Genomic DNA, 23250 nt, shown 5'->3' with positions numbered 1-23250 from the left:
GAATTATTATTATATGCACTCCTCCCAGAGTCTTGCTGGTTCAAGCCTCTGTGTGTTATTAATCAGAGTCTAACCCTTCCTTTGCTTTGGGAATGCCTCAGTCAGCTACTGGGCGTCCTACATAGAAGCAGCCTTAAGACCTCAAGCCCAGACCTTTAACTGGACAGGTTCCTACAGGACTCAGAAATGTGTTTTCTAATCGTCTTAAGAGACCAGTTCCTTTTTAAGGGTGCGTGGACTCACTCTGCGCAGTGGTGAGCCGCCCGTCGGCAGGGGCGTTCCGGGAGGCAGAGCAGGCTTTGCTCAGCTGTTGCTGCACCAGCGCTGGGCTCACACGGCTGAAATCAGGGCTGGAGATTCCTGTGCTTTCGTCGATCCCGTAAATCTCAAACAGGTCACTGGGGCTGAGGCAGACCTGGAAATAAAGACATGCCCCCCCCCCCCGATGAGTGAGCCACAAGGAGATCCCAAGGAGTCTAGGGTTGCCAGTTCTTCATATGCCTCGTTCTGCCCGGACACTGAGGTCCAGCGCCGAGGGCCTTCTGGCAGTTCCTTCCCTGCGTGAAGTGAGGTTACAGGGAACCAGACAGAGGGCCTTCTCGGTGGTGGCACCCGCCCTGTGGAATGCCCTCCCACCAGATGTCAAAGAGAAAAACAACTACCAGACTTTTAGAAGACATCTGAAGGCAGCCCTGTTTAGGGAAGCTTTTAATGTTTAATAGGTTATTGTATTTTAGTGTTCTGTTGGAAGCCTCCCAGAGTGGCTGGGGAAACCCAGGCAGACGGGCAGGGTATAAACAACAAATTATTATTATTATTATTATTATTATTATTATTATTATTATTATAAAAAATGGCCCCTGTCACCATGCCTTTCACATCCATTTGATCTGTAGCTATTGGAACCAGGTGATTCCTGTTATGTGTTCCGTGGTCTGTGTTCGCCTGAGCTTGAGTCTGGACTAAGGATTCTGAGCTCCTGTGTTCTGATTCGATACATGATGTCCAGTCACAGAACATTTCACTGTTTGGGCCTCTGCCATTGCCCCTTGAACTCTGAGTTGTGATTCGCAGCTTGGAAGTTTAGATAGCCAATCACACTAGGAATGGGAGTGGCCCAGGCTTTCAGGAATGTATATAAGCAGTTGCTTTGCCCCTGTTTCCCAATTATGCAGTTCAATAAAGGTTCTTGCTGTTATCGCTGTGCCATGCCTTGTGGGAACCACCTACACTTCAATTCTAGAACCACAGAATTGGTTGGAAGGGACCCAAGGGGTCATCCAGCCCAGCCCCCTGCAATGAAGGAATGCTGTGACGCTTGACACGGCAAAGAGGTTCCCTTGCTAATTTCTACAGGTCAGCTGGCCTTGAATGGCATAGGAGCAGGCCAGACCAGCTTTTGTTTTCTGGTCAGATGGCAATCCTAATGGGCAGACACACAAATGCACACTGCTGCCTGACAAAAACACAGCTAGAATCAGAGTCCTGTTCTCAGTTTCTTGTCTAAGCGCTGACGAAACACATGGAGTGGGAAAAGAATTTCATCATCTGCCTCTGGGCTCTGCCCTTCATGAGAAAATCACCTGTTCCCAACATCACCTGATGCACAGAGGGCAAGGCAACATCCCTCCCCCCCCCACACCATGTGGAAATTAATTCGGTTTTTATTTAAAAGCCTTTGTGTGCCAGCTTTCATCACATCAGACGTTTACCAGACTTTTAAGTCAAATTCTCCTTTCCCTTGTGGAACATGAAGAGAAGGAGGGAGTCCTGGACGAGGGATGGGAAACTAACGAGCAACGTGATCATGGCTGCTATCTAGCAGATCCATAGGTGCCATCCCCCTGGGTGCCCGGGCACCCACACAATTCCCCATGAAGGGGCCAGGTACCCATAAATTTTGTTGCCAGGGCCATGCACGCTGCATGGCACCCACAGATCTGGGCACCCATGGTTGCAGGACCAAGCTGGCACTCTTGAGCAGATCCTACCTGGTGTTTCCTGCTTGGCAGGGGGTTGGACTCGATGGCCCTTGTGGTTTCTTCCAACTCTATGATTCTATGAAATTCTATGAAATTCTATGAAATTCTATGAAATTCTACCCTTGAACCACCAAGCGGTCTCTCTCTTTAGAGGTTTGTGATAGGACAGAAAACGCTCCTCACCGTATCCCAGATGTTCGCGTCCTGCTCTCCCGTTCCAGGCAGACTTCGCCTTCGCCGGGCCATGTTCTTCTCCGTTCGGTTTCTAGGGTGGTCCATTTCATCGCCATGGTGGTGGTCAGTGTCATTGCCGTGGTGATGGTTCTCGTGACCCTCGTGGTCACCATGATCATGAGGGTGATCGTGTGTGGCGCCCTCGTGCGCATGGTCATGGTGGCTGCCAAGTGCGTGGTTGTCGTGAGGGTGCTCGTGCCCAGGTTCCCCGTGGCTGTGTCCTGCGTGGGACGCCTCAGGACCCACTTTGAGCTGCTCCATCAGTCTGGTCAAGCCTGTTGCAAACACAGAAGAGGCCCTGATCTCACCAGATGCCCTCAGGATCTCTGCCAGGTGGATTTACCACCAACCCAACTCCTTGAGCTCTTTGCACGCTCTCTATCAAAGACTTACGGAGCTGGTGGCAGCAGCAGCACCAGCCGCCAAGGACTTTCAGGTTCATAGTCTTCAGCTGCGATCCTAACCCCCGCTTACCTGGGAATAAGGCCCATTGAATTCAACAGGACTTATTTGTCGGTGGACATGGATTAGAGAGACTGCACTATAAATTTCTCAATAGCACTCTCACAGAGTCCCCAGCTGAGCTTTTGACATTTGTCTGTTGCATTTTGTAGCTACGCCACACCTGGGTGTATTTCCAAAGATGGATTGTAACTCACTCTACGTGGGGCTGCCCTTGAGACTGACCCAGAAACTCCAGCAGGTGCAGAATGCCGCGGCGAGGCTCCTTACGGGGTCTTCGCTGCGAGATCACATTCACCCGTTACTATACCAGCTGCACTGGCTCCCGGTGGAGTACAGGATCAGGTTCAAGGTGAAGGTTTTAACCTTTAAAGCCCTATACGGCCTAGGACCCTCGTACCTACGGGACCGCCTCTCCTGGTATGTCTCACGGAGGACCTTGCGGTCTTCAAACAAAAACATCTTGGAGGTCCCAGGCCACAGGGAATTTAGGCTGGTCCCAACCAGAACCAGGGCTTTTTCGGCCGTGGCCCCGATCTGGTGGAACGCTCTGTCACAAGAGACTAGGGCCCTGCGGGACCTGACATCTTTCCGCAGGGCCTGCGAGATGGAGCTGTTCCACCAGGCCTTTGGCCAGGGCACAGTCTGACCCCCTCCTTCGGTAATCCTCACAGAACTCTAGCCCAATGGTTGCCATTAATTTGATTTTGAATTGATTTTAGAATGAATTGATTTTAGGATGCTGTGTTACTTTTATTGTTGTTAGCCGCTCTGAGCCCGGCTTCGGCTGGGGAGGGCGGGATATAAATAAAATTTTATTATTTATTATTATTATTATTACAGTATTATATAACTAACTCATGAAACTCACTGCCACAAGCTGATGTGATGGCCACTAACCAAAGGACTCTAACCAAGGGCTTAAAGGGGCAAGGAATTCCAACTAAACATATGAAAAAAGTAAGAGCTCGTTTTCTGCTGCTCCAGAGCGCAAGACCTGAACCGATGGATTCAAATGACAAGAAAGGCAATTCTAGATAAACTTTAGGAAGCCCTTTCTGGCAGAATGGACTCCCTCAGAAGGTGCTGGACTCCCCTTTGTTGAAGGATTTTGGAGCAGAGCTTGGACAACCATCTCTCATAGAGGCTTTAGCTAAGATTCCTGCATTTCAGGGGGGTGGACTAGATGGCCCTTGGGGGTCCCTTCCAACTCTACAGTTCTATGATTCCTTTGCAGGGGGCCCAGAGGATCTGGCCCTAGATAGCCCCTTCCCCCAAGAGCTCAGAGTGATAGGTGCAGGTGGCAGAGCTCATGTCATCCTCCCCCTTTCCCTGCCCCCCCTTTTCCAAGGACTCCAGGAGTAAACTTTAGAGCAGGGGTCAGCAAACTTTTTCAGCAGGGGGCTGGTCCACTGTTCCTCAGACCTTGTGGGGGGCCGGACTATATTTTGGGGGGGGGAAATAAAAATGAACGAATTCCTATGCCCCACTGTCAGGGAACTGCCATCAGGGCCAGAGGGAGAGAGCGGGCTCCAGAGGGGTCCCAGAGAGTGTCCCGGGATGGGGAGAGGCAGCCCATCTTCTGGGGAAGGGAATCAGCGTAGCACCAGTGGAGAAGGGGGGCAGATGGGGGAATTGGCGAGGCGGTCCCATGACTCCTCGCCGGGGACCAGCGGGGAGAGCATGGGTCCTCCGCTGCCCACACCCTCCTTGCGCAGAAGGCTTCCGCGCAGGGAGAGTAGGAGGAGACTAGGCGTCAAAGAACTTCTTTTCTTTGATTCTGCCAGTGATTGAGACAGCCACGGGCGAGTGGCTGTCCGGACAGAAAAGGTTCACTCAGGCAACCCAGCCAGGTGTGGCGCCGAATTACACACGAGCAACCCCTAGAACCATTACACCCAAAAATAAACCAGAGATGCATTTTAAATAAAAGGGCACATTCTACTTAGGCAAAACCACACTGATTCCTGGACCGTCTGCAGGCTGGATTGAGAAGGCAATTGGGCCGGATCCAGCCCCCAGGCCTTACTTTGCCTACCCACGCTTTAGACTAGAGCCATCTGCACTTCAAGGATTAATCTGCACCTGGGAACAAAGCCCCCCACCCAGAAACAGGACCCGCCACCCAGCAAGTGAGCTTTACTTGCAACTGTGCAGGCCAGCTCTGTTTCAGGAGCTGAGCTGGATTTGCCCAGGGACATCTGGCGTCCAGGGCAGAGGCGAGGCCACACCTTAGAACTCATCTCCATCAACACAGAGAGAGACACAGACACACAACCCCAACCCAGTGCTGGTGAAACCACCCCCCCAAACACAGGAGGGTTGGACTAGATGTCCTCAGGGTCCCTTCTGACTCACAAATTCTGTGACTCTGTGTTAAGGCAGGTGGCTCATCCTCAACAGACACAGAAGCAGGAAAGTCTCGGAGCAAACCTTCTGCCTGTCTCAGGACCGAATAGACTCCCCTCCCCTCCCCACTCAAACCCTTGCCCACTGCCTTCCTCACCCAGCACCCCATTCCCCAACAGCGGGATGAAATGAGGTCGCTGCCCGCTTCTGCAACCATGGCACAGAGTTTGAAAAAGCTGCAGAAGAAGTCAAGAAGCTGAAGACTCAACCAAGAGATCAAGAAATGCTGGATATCTACAGCTGTTACAAGCAGGCCACAGCTGGAGTTGTAAATGCAGACCATCCTGGGATGCTTGATTTCAAAGGCAAGGGCAAGTGGGACGCCTGGAATTCCTTGAAAGGCATCTCCAAAGAAGATGCAATGAAAGCATATATTAGAAAAGCGGAAGAGCTGAAGGAAAAATATGGAATGCAATAAACCCCTTTCCTGCATGCCTTAAAATGGAATCATGCCTTACTCTACTAACTTAAACTGTGTTACACAGCATGGCAGTGCCAAGAGTTGATGCCACCTTCTATAATTAATAGCTGTGTCAATTTACTGTGTCAATTTACTAAAAGGGGCGCGGTTGGTGCTGTGGGTTAAACCACAGAGCCTAGGACTTGCCGATCAGAAGGTCGGCGGTTCGAATCCCTGTGACGGGGTGAGCTCCCGTTGCTCAGTCCCTGCTCCTGCCCACCTAGCAGTTTGAAAGCACGTCAAAGTGCAAGTAGATCAATAGGTACCGCTCCGGCGGGAAGGTAAACGGTGTTTCAGTGCGCTGCTCTGGTTCTCCAGAAGCGGCTTAGTCATGCTGGCCACATGACCCGGAAGCTGTACACCGGCTCCCTCGGCCAGTGAAGCGAGATGAGCGCCGCAACTCCAGAGTTGGCCACGGCTGGACCTAATGGTCAGGGGTCCCTTTACCTTTACCTAAATTTACTTCTAATGGTTTGTATAATAAACACTATCAAATTCAAAAACAAACAAAAAAACCAGTGGGATGAAATTACCTGCCAAGGTGAGGTTGTGGGTCTTGTTGCCGTAGAGCCCAAAGATGTACTCCACAAAGTAGTGTTCTGGGGGGAGGGCATGGAAGCAGCCCCCTGTCAGGGCATGGTAGGCAACGGCTGCCAGCACCTGCCCAGCTGGCTCCGAGGCTACTCGCTTGGAGATCCGTGCACTGCTCTCCAGGATCTGGTCCACTCCTGCGCAGGGCTGGGAAGGAGAGGAGAGCAGGTCAGGAGACAGGCTGAGCCTCTGAGGCTGCTCAGCCGAGCAATTTATTTCACAGGATCCTAGAATTTTAGAGCTGCAAGGGACCCCCAGGGGGCATCTAGTCCAACCCGATGCAACGCAGGAATCAAACTACTTATTTGTGCTTTATTTTGTAAGCCACCCTGACAGCCATGGCTGCAGAATGTCTAGAGATGTACTTAATTTAAAGGCGAGACAGAGGAATAACAGCGGGTGGCAATGGAGAAGCAGAGGGAACGGAAGTGTGGGAATTTAGCGATGGGAGCAATAAGAAAAGCCTGTGTGTCTTGAGGCTTTTTTGTCTTAGTAATGAGGACTAGAAAGTTGGCCTTGTCATATTTAACTAGCTTTTAACTACTCCCACCTAGAACTTTCTCAAGTTCGGTCTTCTTCCCCTTCCTTGCTAACAAAGGCCAGATGATTAACAGTAGAGAAGATTAGAGTTGCCAGCTCTCCCCTCCTTAATTATAGTGTGACAGACAGATATCCAACAGGTAAAACTTTACCCCATCAGGAAAAGACAGGAAAAGCTTTAGCTGTCTAATTTCCATGCCACCGTGGAGCTCCAGGAGGCAAGGAGGTAATGGCAGGGAAAGGGGAATGCTAGCATTTTAATTACGGTTTTCCTTTAACGGGCATCACCATTTATCAGGAAATTTGTCTTGGCAGCATCTCTCAAAAACATTTGACCTGGCCAGGTGAGAGTTGTAATCCAAAACACCTGAAACTCAACAACGTGGGGAAGACTGGTCTGTACATTAAGCTACACATTAATGATAAACTTATTAAAATCTTACAGTGTACAGAGAAATGTTTTGCTCTGTATCTGCTGCCGCTTTGCCGTGCGTGTGGGGAGGGCTTCCCCCTGCAAGCCCATTCTCCATCCTGGGCTTGGGGACGGGCCCCAGACTCCACCTCAGCATATAAGGCTTCAAGGAGGCCTTGGAACACCACTGCTGCCGCTTTGCCGTGCGTGTGGGGAGGGCTTCCCCCTGCTAGCCCATTCTCCATCCTGGGCTTGGGGACGGGCCCCAGACTCCACCTCAGCATATAAGGCTTCAAGGAGGCCTTGGAACACCACTGCTGCCGCTTTGCCGTGCGTGTGGGGAGGGCTTCCCCCTGCTAGCCCATTCTCCATCCTGGGCTTGGGGACGGGCCCCAGACTCCACCTCAGCATATAAGGCTTCAAGGAGGCCTTGGAACACCACTGCTGCCGCTTTGCCGTGCGTGTGGGGAGGGCTTCCCCCTGCTAGCCCATTCTCCATCCTGGGCTTGGGGACGGGCCCCAGACTCCACCTCAGCATATAAGGCTTCAAGGAGGCCTCGGAACACCACTGCTGCCGCTTTGCCGTGCGTGTGGGGAGGGCTTCCCCCTGCTAGCCCATTCTCCATCCTGGGCTTGGGGACGGGCCCCAGACTCCACCTCAGCATAAAAGACTCCAAGTAGGCCCGGGACACTGCTGCTGCCGCTTTGCCAGTGAGTCTTGGGGAGGACCGCTCCCCCTGCAAGCCCATTCTCCACCTTGGGCTTGGGGACGGGCCCCAGACTCCACCTCAGCATATAAGGCTTCAAGGAGGCCTCGGAACACCACTGCTGCCGCTTTGCCGTGCGTGTGGGGAGGGCTTCCCCCTGCTAGCCCATTCTCCATCCTGGGCTTGGGGACGGGCCCCAGACTCCACCTCAGCATAAAAGACTCCAAGTAGGCCCGGGACACTGCTGCTGCCGCTTTGCCAGTGAGTCTTGGGGAGGACCGCTCCCCCTGCAAGCCCATTCTCCACCTTGGGCTTGGGGACGGGCCCCAGACTCCACCTCAGCATATAAGGCTTCAAGGAGGCCTCGGAACACCACTGCTGCCGCTTTGCCGTGCGTGTGGGGAGGGCTTCCCCCTGTAGGCCCACTCTCCATCAGGCCTTGGGGCGGGGCCTACGCTCATCACTGCCGCACCTTTGGGGACATTGGTGCTGCGGCAGCGGTTGTTTGAAGTGTTTTTATATGTTTTAAACTGTGTGGGTTTTTTGTTTTGTTTTGCTTTGTTGTACCACCATAAGCGGTGATTTTTATTCATGTATTTTTATTTTGTTTTGGTCTATTTTGGGTTGGGGTGGGGTGGTTGTGGAGTGGGGTGGGGATTGGCTTTATTTTCGTGTAATTGTTTTTGTTTGTTTGCTTTTATATTCTGTAAATGGAGGCGAATATTAGGCTTGGGATTCCTACTGTGGAGGGGCAAGGGAGGTATGGCGGTGGGGGCAGATGTCATAGGCGAAGGGGATCGAGATACGGATATGCTCGTACCCCTTCCAATCTGCGCCCCATCCCGAGAGACGAGGGTAGGGTGAGCAAGGATTACTCACCTCCGTCACTGGTGTTGTGCAATGCCAGGTCTATAGGCAACAAAACCGCCACCCTGCGAGATTTCTTCACCTCGCAGGGGGTTGACCTGGCATGTGTGACTGAGACCTGGGTGCGCGAAGGGGATACTGTTACCTTACGAGAGATGGCGCCCCCGGGTTTCTCCGTCCTCCACCAGTCGCGGACTGTGGGCCGGGGGGGAGGGGTGGCGTTATTAATCCGGGAAGATTGTCCTTTCAGGGCTCTACCATCGCCATCGATCCCCGGCATTGAATGTGTTGGCCTAGTGTGGGGCTCCGAGGAGAGCTTGGCTGTCTGGCTGGTGTACCGGCCACCTAGCGCACCAGCAGCCACCCTGTCAGGCCTGCTGGAGGCGGTGGCCGGCTGGGCCTTGGAGTTCCCTAACCTATTGGTATTGGGAGACTTCAACTTCCATGCTGATGCCGCTCCCTCCTCACAGGCTCTGGACCTGGTGTCTTCCATGGCGACACTAGGGCTCTCCCAGTTTGTTTCGGGCCCACACATCAAGCAGGCCACACGCTGGATTTGATCTTTGGCGTCGGTATAGATGTGATCATGTTTCCTTCGATGAAGGTGCCATGGTCTGATCACTATGCCCTGAAAGCCAGGATTGACGTTCCACCCCCACCCTGCTTGGGTGGCGAGCCAATTTGGGCTCGCCCGCAAAGGCTGATGGACCCTGATAGATTCCGTCAAGCCTTGCGGGACCTTTCTCCCCCTGGCGACTCATTGACTGAGCTTGTTGAGGCCTGGAATACCCAGCTCCTGGCAGCCATCAATGAGATCGCACCTAAGCGCCCTCTGCGACCCCGCAGAAACCGGGCTCCCTGGTTTACCGAGGAGCTCCGGAAAATGAAGCGGGACCTCAGACGGCTAGAGCGAGTATGGCGGGGTGCCCGTGACGGAGCCTCAAGAACATCTTATAGGGTTTTTATGAAAACCTATGAGATGGCAGTGAAGGCCGCTAAGAAGTCTTACTTCTCGGCCTCCATTGCATCCGCTAGCTCTCGCCCGGCGCAATTATTTAGTATAATTCGGTCTTTAACGTCCCTCGAAGGACAGCCAAATTTAAATAACAATTTGACACACAGCTGTGAGGCATTTGCGAGCTTTTTTGCGGAGAAGGTCTTGTTGCTCCGCCATGACCTCCCTGCCAATTTGGATACAATAAAGGAACTGGAGGCCCCTCGACTGCCCTCGGGTTCAGTATTGGACCACTTTGACCGGATATCCCCAGCCGATGTGGACAGACTCCTCCGAGCTGGAAAGCCCACCACATGTCCTCTCGACCCGTGCCCGTCCTGGCTGATTAGAGCGTGTCCAGACGAGGTGCGGGCCCCCCTGGGGGATATCATCAATCTGTCCCTTGGCACCGGGACATTCCCAGGGGAACTGAAGGAGGCAGTGGTGCGCCCGCTCTTAAAGAAAACATCATTAGATCCCTTAGATCTATCCAATTACCGCCCGGTTTCGAATCTTCCATTCCTGGGTAAGGTGATTGAGAGAGCGGTTGCTGAACAGCTTGGTAGGTTTCTGGATGAAACATCGGCTCTGGATCCATTCCAGTCCGGCTTCCGCGCTGGTCATGGGACTGAGACGGCTCTGGTCGCCCTAACAGATGATCTCCGCAGGCAGCTGGATCGAGGCGGGTCGGGGCTGCTGATTCTTCTAGACCTGTCAGCAGCCTTCGACATGGTCGATCACGAACTCCTGGACCACCGCCTTGCCGACGTGGGGATCCAGGGCACAGTCCTTCAATGGCTGCGCTCGTTTCTCTCCGGTCGGGGACAGAGGGTGACGCTTGGGGGGGAATTGTCATCCCGCCACTCCTTGGTGTGTGGTGTGCCCCAGGGTGCAATACTCTCCCCAATGCTTTTTAACATCTTTATGCGCCCCCTCGCCCAGCTTGTCCGGAGTTTTGGGCTGGGCTGCCATCAGTATGCTGATGACACCCAACTCTATCTGTTGATGGACGGCCACCCGGACTCTGCCCCAGACACACTGATCAGATGCTTGGAGGCTGTGGCTGGATGGTTACGTGGGAGCCGGCTGAAGTTAAATCCTTCGAAGACAGAGGTCCTCTGGCTGGGACGGGACGACAGGGGGCTGAGGGGGCAACTCCCATCTCTTGCGGGGGTGCAATTAGTGCCAGCACCGTCCGTTAAGAGTTTGGGTGTAATCTTCGATACCTCCCTCTCCATGGAGGCGCAGATTGCAGCTATAACAAAGGCGGCATTCTTTCATCTCCGCCAAGCTAAGCAGTTGGCTCCTTACCTCTCACGCCCTGACCTAGCCACTGTGATCCACGCGACGGTCACCTCCAGACTGGATTATTGTAACTCGCTCTACGTGGGGCTGCCCTTGAGACTGACCCAGAAACTCCAGCGGGTGCAAAATGCTGCAGCGAGACTCCTTACGGGGTCTTCGCTTAGAGATCACATTCATCCGGTGCTATACCAGCTGCACTGGCTCCCGGTGGAGTACAGGATCAGGTTTAAGGTGCTGGTTTTAACCTTCAAAGCCCTATACGGCCTAGGGCCCTCGTACCTACGGGACCGCCTCTCCTGGTATGCCCCACAGAGGAACTTACGATCTTCAAATAAAAACATCTTGAAGGTCCCAAGCCACAGAGAGGTTAGGCTGGCCTCAACTAGAGCCAGGGCTTTTTCGGCTGCGGCTCCAACCTGGTGGAACGCTCTCTCACAAGAGACAAGGGCCCTGCAGGACTTGACATCTTTCCGCAGGGCCTGCAAGACAGAGCTGTTCCACCTGGCCTTTGGTCAGGGCGCAGCCTGACTCCCTCCTCTGGCAATCTTTACAAAACTTTAGTTTATGGTTGCCATCAATTTTGATTTTAATTCATTTTAATCCATTTTTATAATGTTTTATAATGTTGTACTGTTTTAGTGTTGTTAGCCGCCCTGAGCCCGGCTTCGGCTGGGGAGGGCGGGATATAAATAAAATTTATTATTATTATTATTATTATTATCACAACCCTAGAACTCACGGACACCCCATGAAATGGAATATTGTCCGATTCAGGGCAGACGAAAGGAAGGCCTTTGTCCCACTGCACCCAGTTAACCTGTGGAACTCCCTGCCACTAGATGGTTTTAAAAGAGGGTCAGACAAATTCATGGAGGAGGAGGGCTATCGATGGCTCCACAGTTGAGAGGCAGCAATGCTCCTGAATCCCAGTTTCTGGAAAACCCAGGAGAGGAGAGTTGCTCCAGGGTTCGAATTCTGCTTGCTGGTTTCCCATTGGGTGATCTGGTTGGACGCGCTGATGTTGGATTTTTCAGCTACTTTAAAAAGAGGCTGCATTTTAAATTGCATTTTGACCTGTATTTTAAATTCCCCCCTTTCCTCCCCCCTCTATTTCCCCCCTATTATGTTTTTGTTGTTGTTGTTGTTTAGTGGTGTCCGCCTCTTTGTGACCCCCTGGACCAGAGCACGCCAGGCCCTCCTGTCCTCCACTGCCTCCCGCAGTTTGGTCAAACTCATGCTGGTAGTTTTGAGAACACTGTCCCACCATCTCGTCCTCTGTCGTCCCCTTCTCCTTGGGCCCTCCATCTTTCCCAACATCAGGGTCTTTTCCAGGGAGTCTTCTCTTCTCATGACGTGGCCAAAGTATTGGAGCCTCAGCTTCAGGATCTGTCCTTCCAGGGAGCACTCAGGGCTGATTTCCTTCAGAATGGAGAGGTTGGATCTTCTTGCAGTCCATGGGACTCTCAAGAGTCTCCTCTAGCACTGTGGCATCTGAATATAGACTGCATTTTTAATCAAGACTTATATTGGCTTATATCTTGATCAGGTTCCTAAATTAAATGGGCTTAGATTTTCAAATGTTTCATGCCAGGCAGAGAAAACCTTGGCCATTCTCCTAAGACAAGGGGGCCCCATTGATTTATAGTAGAAAAACAATTCTCAAAGTCATAAAAAGGGGAAATTACATACACTGCCCTTGCAGGCTGAGAAAACACAATTAGGAATGGGTAAATAGTAAAATGATATCATGGAGCCTCACGTTAAAACCTTGAGCTAAATTTTCTAAGGCCAGAGGCAAATGGGGAAAAACATTTAGCTGGCAGAAAGAAAGAGAGCATTTTTGGGGAAGTCTTTTTCTAAAGCCATTCTTTCTTAAACTGAGAGAGTTAAAAGGCAATAAATGTTGGGAAAGCAGCTGGCTGGAAAGGAGAGTGAAAGGGGGAAGTGTAAACTGAAGAGGCTTCTTTTAAAAGCTGTGTTTTACTGAGTTTCTTCCTTTTTACTTTGAAAAGCTTTATTCTTTTAAGAGGCTACCTATGATAAATGTATGAAATATATTAGCTTAAATATATTGGCTTAAATGTAATTATGCAAAGGATTTAAGAAATGCTAGATTCTTATTTCATAGAGTCATATTGCAATAGGAGACCAGAGGGGCAAATGAGCCTAGCCCCCCTGCCAGACAGAAGACGCCATCCAAGCAGTCTTGATATATAGTTGTCAGGCATTTGTTTAGAAACCTTAAATGAAGGAAATCTTTCAATGTTGATGTGAAACTCAAGATCCTTGACATCTGTTGAACATAAAAATGTAAGATTAACCATTTGTTTTAGAAGGCAATAGGGCAAGGAGGGCAAGAGGTGAGCTGGTAATTAAGATTCCATGTAAGATATATTATTACTTATATGTCATATATATAGCTCTTTGTCTCCCTTATAAGGGCAAGGAAGTGGGTGTATCTTTTGTGGGTGTATCTTTTGTGATTGGTTCTACCAAACAGCCAATAGGAATTTCAACCAGGCTGATTGGACAGAGGCAGCCACAGGAGGAGCAAAGGGGGCTGGATTAAGGGAATATAAGTGCTGGCCAGAATGGCAGGAGGCCAGGCCAGAGCTTGGTAACCATGTACCACTGTGCCTCTTATTTATTTGTCTGACAAATAAATTACTATTTTAATTTCTCTATTGCTGCGTTGAATATTTCATTCCAGCTAAGCGTTAACCACAAGCAGGGTGCTACAGCACCAGAATTCAAAAGCATCCATTCTTTGGCGATCAGCCTCCTTTATGGTCCAGCTCTCACTTCCATACATCACTACTGGGAAAACCATGGCTTGAACTATACGGTCCTTTGTTGGCAAGGTGATGTCTCTGCTTTTTAAGATGCTGTATAGGTTTGCCATCGCCTTTCTCCCAAGGAGCAGGCGTCTTTTAATTTTGTAATAATCCAGTAGGCTCCTCCTTATGTTCTTAATCCAGAATTGGGATGGGAGTAGATTCTGCCAGCAGATCCTTTCCCAGGTGTTACCTCTCTTAGGGCCCTCGTATTTACGGGACCGCCTCTCCTGGTCTGCCCCACAGAGGACCTTCAGGTCCATGAATAACCATAGTTTAGAGGTCCCGGGCCCTAAGGAAGTCAGACTATCCTCCCCCAGGGCCAGGGCCTTTTCAGTGATGGCTCCGACCTGGTAGAAAGCTCTGTCCCGTGAGACCAGGGCCCTGCAGGATTTAACTTCCTTCCGCAGGGCCTGTAAGACAGAGCTATTCCGCCTGGCCTTTAATTAGAATTCAGCCAGATCTTTTATTTCCCTTGCCTCCCCTTTTATGAAGATCACCCGCTCTGAGACCCCACAGCTAATTCTCCCCTGGTCTCCTCGCTGGCCCAAGGAGGACCAATTCAGCCAGCTAGCCCTGGGGATTATCTAATGCTTATTTCCCCTAAATTGATTTTTGAATTTTATTGTTATTCATGTTTTCATACTGTATTTTATGCTGCTTATGCAATTAAGTGTTTTAAATTTGTTGTTAGCCACCCTGATCCTGGTTTTTTAACCGGGAAGGGCGGGGTAGAAATAAAAAATTATTATTATTATTATTACCTCATTTCTTTCATTCTCCTGGATGTTTCTCTGAACGGCCCCCATCAGCTCGGCCACCTTCTCTCGATCAGGCGCAGCGGGAGGATTCCCCTCTAAGAATTCGCTCTGCAAAGTGCGGACTTTGGCCACCCAGTCTCCGTCCGCCATGGACCGGCAAGCTGCCATGGGGTCAGTGAGGTAGTAGACCAGGCCAGCGGAGAATGGCAACAGCTCCGAGGATGTGAGGTTGGCATCCCTGGAAGTTTTTCCCTTTGTGAGTGTAAAAATATCCGAAGCAGAGAGACACTGGAAGGGGGAAAGAGAGAGAGAGAGGAGGGGGACAGTTTGTTATTTTTGCGCAGATTTTTATGGTTTTCATTATTTGAATTTTTATTATTTTGGTCACTGACCAGTTCCAACCCACATACAATATCAAGGAAATCATAAAACACGATAGGGATACATTTGAATTTGCAATTAGGTATAACAGGGACAATACAGACATAGCAACAGTTAAAAATATATAAATTAAAACTTAGTCACTAACATATAACCTAAAATTATCATTTAAAACCTTAATCATGATGATAGCATAGCTTGTTCCCTACGTTTTATGGCAATCACACAGAATTTGGCTACCCTTAACGTGATCTCAGGATCCTTGTCCTCTACCAGGGATTTTAGACATTAAAGTTTAGATTCATTTGGAGATTTGGTTTTCATTATTGTCTTTTTAAAAAATAAACCCTATGGTGTTTGTTCGTTTTTCCTTCGCAAGCTGCCTAAATGATTCTGCTCATGGGTGGACACATTTAATAATAAATAAACGACATCTGACGCAGAGTGCTGTGTAGCTCCGAAGCTTGCACATGCTGATATGAAAATAAAAGAATTTTTTGAAAGTAAAGCGGCCTCGAAGCTTTGTGGCTCCTCTGAAACTTCTGGAGGGCACCTGGTTGGGGAAGGCTGGATCAGGCCAAAGATCCATTGCACCTAGCGTTCTGTTTCCTGCAGCTATCAGCTGGATCAGGGCCTCTGAGATTCAGGGGACAGAAGATTAATAAAAGTGAACTTCTCGGGTGTTATCAGCACCAGATAAGAGGTGAATGACTCGAGTGGGATTTGAACCCAGCTCTGACCAGCCCGCTCAGCCTGCAACTAGATGGGTCTGGATAGCAAGGGCTGAGACAAACTATGGAGTCCTTGGCTTTTGCCCTGGTGCTGATAAAGGATTGCTGAGCTGTTTGCAAAGCCTGAGAGGTAATTTAGGAAGTTGGCAGTTGTTTGAAGCTATTCTGTCAGGTCTGGTTGGGGCCAGATGACATGATAATAACAACAACAACAACAATAATAATTATTATTTTTTATTTGTACCCCGCCCATCTGGCTGGGTTTCCCCAGCCACTCTGGGCAGCTTCCACAAAGACCAAAAATACACTAATATGCCATACATTAAAAACTTCCCTGAACAGGGCTGCCTTAAGATGTCTTCTCAATGTCAGGTTGTTGTTTATCTCTTTGACATCTGACAGGAGGGCGTTCCACAGGATGGGTGCCACCACTGAGAAGGCCCTCTGCCTGAGTCCCTGTAACCTCACTTCTCACAGGGAGGGAACCACCAGATGGCCATCAAAGCTGGACCTCAGTGTCCGGGCAGAATGATGGGGGTGGAGACGCACCTTCAAGTATACTGGACCAAGGCCGTTTAGGGCTTTAAAGGTCAGCACCAACATCTTGAATTGTGCTCGGAAATATACTGGGAGCCAGTGTAGGTCAAATCATATTATTATGATTATTATTATTAGAGGCAGAGGCAACCCCTTGCCTCTTTTTAATTCAGGACAAGAAAAATCCAAACCCAGAAAACTCTGATCCCAAATGCCAGAGAAGTATAGGTGGTTCCCATGAGGCAAGGCACAGTGATAACAGCAAGAACCTTTATTGAACAACATAACTGGGAAACAGGGGCAAATCAGCTGCTTATATACATTCCTGAAAGCCTGGATCACTCCCACTCCCAACGTGATTGGCTGTCTAAACTTCCAAGCTGCGAATCACGACTCAGAGTTCAAGAGCCAATGGCAGAGGCCCAAATCCTGAAATGTTCTGCGATTGGACATATCGAATCAGAACACAGGAGCTCAGAATCCTTAGTCCAGACCATGGGTAGGCAACCTAAGGCCTGGGGGCCGGATCCGGCCCAATCACCTTCTAAATCCAGCCTGCGAACGGTCCAGGAATCAGAGGACAGTGGTACCTCTGGTTGCGAACGGGATCCATTTTCCCCCTGATTGAATAAGTCAGGTGAGTGCAGGAATGCAGGAATGCTGTGACGCTTGACACGGCAAAGAGGTTGCCTTGCTAATTTCTACAGGTCAGCTGGCCGTGAATGGCATAGGAGCAGGCCAGACCTGGTCAGATGGCAATCCTAAGGCAGGCATCCCCAACCTTTGGCCCTCCAGATGTTTTGGCCTACAACTCCCATGATCCCTAGCTAACAGGACCAGTGGTCAGGGATGATGGGAATTGTAGTCCAAAACATCTGGAGGGCAGAAGGTTGGGGATGCCTGCCCTAAGGGGGTCTTGTTGCTTTTGATTATTACCCACGAGAATTTCTTCTTGAAAGAGGTGGAATGTAGCCATGTTCCAAATAAATTTGACCTGTGCAGGTTTTCCGCCCCCCTGCAGTATCGCTGCGCTGGCTGAAACTGCTATAGCTCTATCGTTCCAGGAATGGAATGCCTTCCTCCCTAAGGCAAGCGTGCCTCAATTTGTGCCAAAGTGGGTGGCACCCCAGGGGAAGGTGTGCACGATCACACCTGGAGCCTGACATTCTCACCTGTGTACTCCCAAGCGTGACGCTGGCAGAGAGTACAAAGAGTCATTCTCTCTGTGTCTCTCGCAACCTGGCACACGTTCAGCTTACGTCTGGGTGCCTGCATGTCTCCTCCACACTGTGAAATACGAGGCAGCAGGGAAAAAAGACCTCTTTGCACAGTGCAGGGTTCAACTGTGGAACTCTCTGCCACAGGAGGCAGCGATGGTTGACAACTCGGGAGGGCTTAAAAAGAGGGAGAGATAAATTCACGGGAGAGAAGAGCTATCTATGGCTACTAGCTGCAGTGCTTCTGAATGCCAGATGCTAGAAGCCACGGGAACGGAGAGTCGCTCTTGTGCTCAGATCCTGCTTACTGGTGTCCCACAGGCATCTGCTTGGCCCCTGTGAGAACAGGATGTTGGACTAGATGGGGCAGTGGCCTCATCCTGCAGGTTCTGCTGATGTTCGTCAAGCAAACAGCGACACATAGTTCTTCAGTGAGTCTCCTTACAGCCTGCACCCAGCTGAATAGGAATTAAAGGGGAATCTGCAAAGTAAATATGGATCTGCTGGGAGGGATGTCTAGAGCTTTGCATGGTCCATCCTAGCAGTATGTCTGCATCTGGAAATAAGATGCGGAGGTGACAGACAGGGGCGTAGGAAGCGGGGTGCAGTGGAGACGGTCCGCCCCAGGTGCCATCCCAGAGGGGGGCGGATCGCACCCCCGTGCCGCTCCGGATGTAGGAGCGGCTAGCTGAGCCACTGGTGACAGAGGAGAAGAGCCTGCAGGATCAGGCCAGCTGCCCATTTAGTCCATTTGATGAGGAGGTACAGGTTAGAGACAGTGTGGCAGAGTGATTAGAGCGTAGGACTTAATGTGCTTCGCAGGGTTGTTGTGAGGGTGAAATGGCAAGGGGGAGGATATTGCAACAACAACAATTTATTATTTGTGCCCCGCCCATCTGGCTGGGTTTCCCCAGCCATTCTGGGTGGCTTCCAACAAAGATCAAAAATATATTAGAATGTCACAAATTACAAACTTCCCTAAACTGGGCTTCCTTCAAATGTCTTCTAAATGTCTGGTAGCTTTTCTCTTTGACATCTGGTGGGTGTTCCACAGGATGCCACTACCGAGAAGGCCCTCGGCGCTGGACCTCAGTGTCTGGGCAGAATGATGGGGGTGGAGACGCTCCTTCAGGAATACTGGGCCAAGGCCATTTAGGGCTTTAAAGCTCAGCACCAACACTTTGAATTGTTCTTGGAAACGTACTGGAAGCCAATGTAGGTCTTTCAAGACCGGTGTTATGTGGTCTCGGCAGCCACTTCCAGTCACCAGTCTAGCTGCCACATTCTGGATTAGTTGCAGTTTCCGGGTCACCTTCAAAGGTAGCCCCATGTAGAGCGTATTGCAGTAGTCCAAGCGAGAAATAACTAGAGCATGCACCACTCTGGCGAGACAGTACGCTGGCAGGGAGGGTCTCATCCTGTGTACCAGATGGAGCTGGAGACAGCTACCCTGGACACAGAACTGACCTGCGCCTCCATGGACAGCTGTGAGTCAAAAATGACTCCCAGGCTGCGCACCTGGTCCTTCAGGGGCACAGTTACCCCATTCAGGACCAGGGAGTCCTCCACACCCGCCTGCCCCCTGTCCCCCAAAAACAGTACTTCTGTCTTGTGCCCAAAGGTGGGGTTGTTGCTGGCACCTGTCTGTCTTGAAAGACAATGGAGTGTGCCTCCGAGGGTGAAGTCAAACCACTGCATTAACAGCACTGAAGTGACCTCCCTGGCATCTAAGCCTGGGCAGTGTATCTGGAAGCCCTGGGCTGCCCAGTTGACAAGACAACCCACCCCCCAGCCTTGCTGATCCAAAGGAAAGCGGAACAAGACATTTGAGACCAGCTTGGGTGCAAGAGTTGGCAGAAGGAGGCAGCGGCGTAGCGTGGGTTGTCAGCACCCGGGGCAAGGCAAGTAATTTGCACCCCCTAACCCCTAACCTGCCGCCGCTGCCAGCTTCTTCTTGCTGCTGCCTGGGCTGGGGTATTTACGGTAAGGTAGCCACGGCGGCGGCGGCGGGTCCGTGTCAGGTGATCTGAGGCGAGTTGCCGCTGGCGCTGCCGCCCAAACGACGCCGCTTGCCCGGAGGAGGAGGAGGAGGGCAGAGAGGCGAGGAAAATGCAACATGGCCCAGCAGCTGCTTCAGCAGCAGCAGCGGCGGCGGGGGGGGGGGGGGCTGTGAGGAGGGGCTGCCTGGCGCGCCCTCCGCGGCCCTGACGCGCGGGGACCGCGGCAAGCGCTGAGAGCCGCTGCCTGCCGGATGCTGTCAGCCCGGACGCACGCACAGCTCGTCAGTTCTGCGAGACATGGGGCTCTGCTACAGCCTGCGCCTGAGGCTCTTCGGCGACTCCGGGGCGGCGAGCGCCCCCCCCCAGATGTTGCGCCTGGTGCGGCCGGCCCCCCCTGCACCCCACGCTACGCCACTGGAAGGAGGCATTCATATGTTTAGGGCATCAGAAGAGGCATTCAAGGCACCATCCAAGCGCCTTAGGGACTCCCCTCTGGATTTGTGGAGGGTGCCCTTTTGCAGCAGAAGGTTGCTGGGCTCTGGCTCCAGCTGAGCCTCCTGGAGGGTAACTAAGACAACCCAAACAGCTGAGGCCCTTTCATCCTTCTTTTGCAAAGGAACAGATCAAACGGGAAAGGAAGGGCCAGGGCATTTGAATGCTTTTGATGCGCAGGAGATGCAAAATAAATGCTTTATAAAAATGGGCACCACCCTAAACAGTTGCCTCCTCCTCCTTGATCCTGTTCCTAAACTAATCATCATCATAAAGGCATTTTCACACAGCCTCTGGGGTTTACCTGAGGGGGCGACATGGGTTTTTGCATTTGCTTCTAACATGTAAAGAATTTCTGGTGAATGGAGGCTTGGGGTGGGAACAGAAGTGGGAAGAAGACAGAGCTGATCATTGAAGGCAGGATGCAACCAGAAGTTATGTGCAAGCCATAGGCGTAGCCAAGGGGGGGCAGGGAGAGGCAGCAGCCCCCCTCCCCAGATCAAGTAAAACAATAGGAATACTTAACTCACATCGGTTCTGCCCCCCAACCCAACAAAAGTCCTGTCCCCCAAAAGAATCCTGAGGGGATACAATAGCCATCGCCAAATATCTGAAGGTCTGCCACATGAGAGATGGAGCAAGCTTGTTCTCTATGAGGTCAGGATCCGAACCAACAGATTCAAAAGGCAAAAAATGAGATTACAACTAAGCATTAGGAAGAGCTTTCTGATGGTAAGAGTTGTTCAATAGTAGAATGCTATGGAGTCCACCAGAAGGTGGTGGACTCACCTTCATTGAAGGTTGAATGGCCATCTATCATGGATGCTTTAGTTGAAATCCCTGCATTGCAGCGGGTAGGGCTAGATGACCCTGGAGGGTCCCAACTCTACAATTCTATGATATTATCTCCGCTTCGCTGTTTTCAAAGGCTGGCTCTGTGAAAATCTGGGTCCTAGGGGTTCGGACTTGGCCATTCTGAGGTCAAGCAATGCAATCATGGTTGGTTTCTTAAGAAGAAACGGTCTCAGGTCTCGTTTCCGCTTGGAAGCTGTCACTTTCGATGGGCTAACGCCGTTTACTTCAACTCATTGATAGGAACAATCTGTGGCCATTCAAGGAAATTGACTTTGCGCACGATCAGAGACATGCTTGCCCAGGACAGTAGCTGGGCCCAAAGTCTAATTTACGTTCCAGAGATATTTGGGAGGAGAACATGGAGGAAATCCATGCTTTCCTAGTCCCTACTTTTCTCTAGGCTTAACCTTCCCAGAGGGACGCAGGTGGCGCTGTGGGTTAAACCACAGAGCCTAGGACTTGCTGATCAGAAGGTCGGCGGTTTGAATCCCTGTGATGGGGTGAGCTCCCGTTGCTCGTTCCCTGCTCCTGCCCACCTAGCAGTTCGAAAGCACGTCAAAGTGCAAGTAGATAAATAGGTACTGCTCTGGTGGGAAGCTAAACAGCGTTTCTGTGCGCTGCTCTGGTTCTCCAGAAGCGGCTTAGTCATGCTGACCACATGACCCGGAAGCTGTACGCCGGCTCCCTTGGCCAATAAAGCGAGATGCGCGCCGCAACCCCAGAGACGTCCGCGACTGGACCTAATGGTCAGGGGTCCCTTTACCTTTACCTTTTTAACATTCTCAGGGTCAGGCTTCATCCCACCCCAGTTCCTCTGCAAGAATGTCTAAGATGCTAAAACAGCCTCTCAGATGTTTTGGACGACTGCTTCCATCATGTTCTGGCTGTCGGTGATGAGAATTGTAGCGCTGAACATCTGGAAGACGCCAGATTGGGCGGGGAGGGTGGGGAGGGTGGTTCATGCCAAAAAAGGTGAAGCTCAACTTCTCCACTCTGCTGGCTGTGGTGAAACACAACCGCCAAGCCTTTTTTGCAGGTTGAACATGATGCAGCAAAGTGGCTCCAGCAGAAAAAGAAACAGAAGTCCTTTGCACTGACCACATCACGGGGTGAAAGCTTCAAAGATGGAAGGAGCTAGGGAGAGCCTGGCTGCTGGATCAGATGAAAGCTCATCCACTGTGCTCACTGTGCTGGGCCCAGGGAGTAACCCGAAAACCATAGTCCAGGTCCGGTCCCGAATCCAAGGGTTCCGCGAGGAGTCAGTCTGACAGGGTCAAGGCAGGAAACTGGGCTAGGTCAGGCACAGGATCACAGGCAGGTTCAGGCAAACTGCAACGTTGTTCCCACGACCTGGGGCAGGGTCCAGCAGCCTTTTATCTCTCTTGGGGTAACGGCCGGTTCTGATCCCCCGGCGACTCGCCTACCTGTTTCGCCCGGAGGCGAGGACTCCCTCTGCGAATACTCAGGTCTCGCCTTCTCTCAGACCTTAGTCTCTGCAGCTTGGGAGACGTCGGTGGGTTACTAGCCCCAGGGGCCGCCTCAGCCTTCCCTGACCCAACTGGTAGTGGAGCAGCTGTAAGCGATGGCCCAGCTGGAGGCAAGGAGGTCATCCCCACATCTGGAGCCAGGGCAGGCTCAGGCCCCTGACTCGGCCCAGCTGGAGTTTGTTGCAGGGGAACCTGTGCAGACTGGGGCTCTTCAGGATCAGGCCCCAGACTCGGTTCAGATGCCGCCTGAGGCAAAGGATCCGGTGCGGACTGAGACTCCTCTGGCTCCGGGTCCAGGCCATCACACTAGCAGTGGCCAACCAGATGTCTGTGGGAAACCCAGAGTCAGGATTCGAACACAAGAGCCATCTCTGCTCCTGCAGTTTCCAGCAACTGGCATTTGCAAGCATTGCTGCCACCAGCTGTGCAAGTAGAGCACAGCCATTCTGGCTAGTAGTCCTCAATAGCCCTCTCCTCCTCCATGAATTTGTCCAGTCCAGCCTTCTTTTAAAGCCATCCAAGTTGGTGGCAGGGAGTTCCACAGTTTAACTCTGTGCCACATCAAGAAGGACTTTATCTGTCCTGTTAAAAGGACCCTGCACAGCCCTTTGACCCTGTGAAATCTCCAGCCTCTATAGGCCATCTGCGTATCGGCTATTAACTCTTTGCTGCCCACAGCCCTTGGGGAAGGGGTCCCCACTTTGCTCTCCCCCTTCTTCAAACTCATGGCCATTAGCTTTGCGGCTGAACCTTGCCCCAGCGGAGGTTGCCAACTGTTATTCTGACAGGGCTCTTCTTCCTTGAGCTAATAGCTGCAGTACAGGCAGAAATGTAGCAGATGATGTTTTAACTGGCGGGGAAATTAAGTGTGGGAAAATGCAGTGCAGTGCTTCCTCTGTAGCATTTCAGCCTGACATGAAACTGTTAAAGCCCACAGAAGCAGGGTTAAAGCCCAGAGAAGCAACCTTAGATGCAGCCGAGATCCTGTTAAC

At 51.3% G+C, this 23250-nt stretch overlaps 1 protein-coding gene across 2 annotated transcripts in view; it reads right to left on the bottom strand.

Annotated features, from left to right (window-relative positions):
• Positions 1 to 23250, bottom strand: part of SLC39A4 (solute carrier family 39 member 4) — a 70204-nt gene that overhangs the window by 18796 nt on the left and 28158 nt on the right. For both annotated transcript variants that reach the window (XM_081874211.1, XM_081874210.1), the window contains exons 2-5: positions 14562 to 14846; positions 6081 to 6285; positions 2166 to 2491; positions 244 to 415 (exon numbers count right to left, since the gene is read on the bottom strand). In XM_081874211.1, the coding sequence (XP_081730337.1) occupies positions 244 to 415; positions 2166 to 2491; positions 6081 to 6285; positions 14562 to 14846 (988 nt within the window). The remainder of the gene's footprint in view (positions 1 to 243; positions 416 to 2165; positions 2492 to 6080; positions 6286 to 14561; positions 14847 to 23250) is intronic.

Source organism: Podarcis erhardii (genome assembly GCF_964252035.2).
Source record: "Podarcis erhardii genome assembly, chromosome: 8".
Taxonomy (NCBI): Eukaryota; Metazoa; Chordata; class Lepidosauria; order Squamata; family Lacertidae; genus Podarcis; species Podarcis erhardii.
Note: the sequence above shows the minus strand (reverse complement) of the source record. Positions and strands in the feature narration are given on the sequence as shown.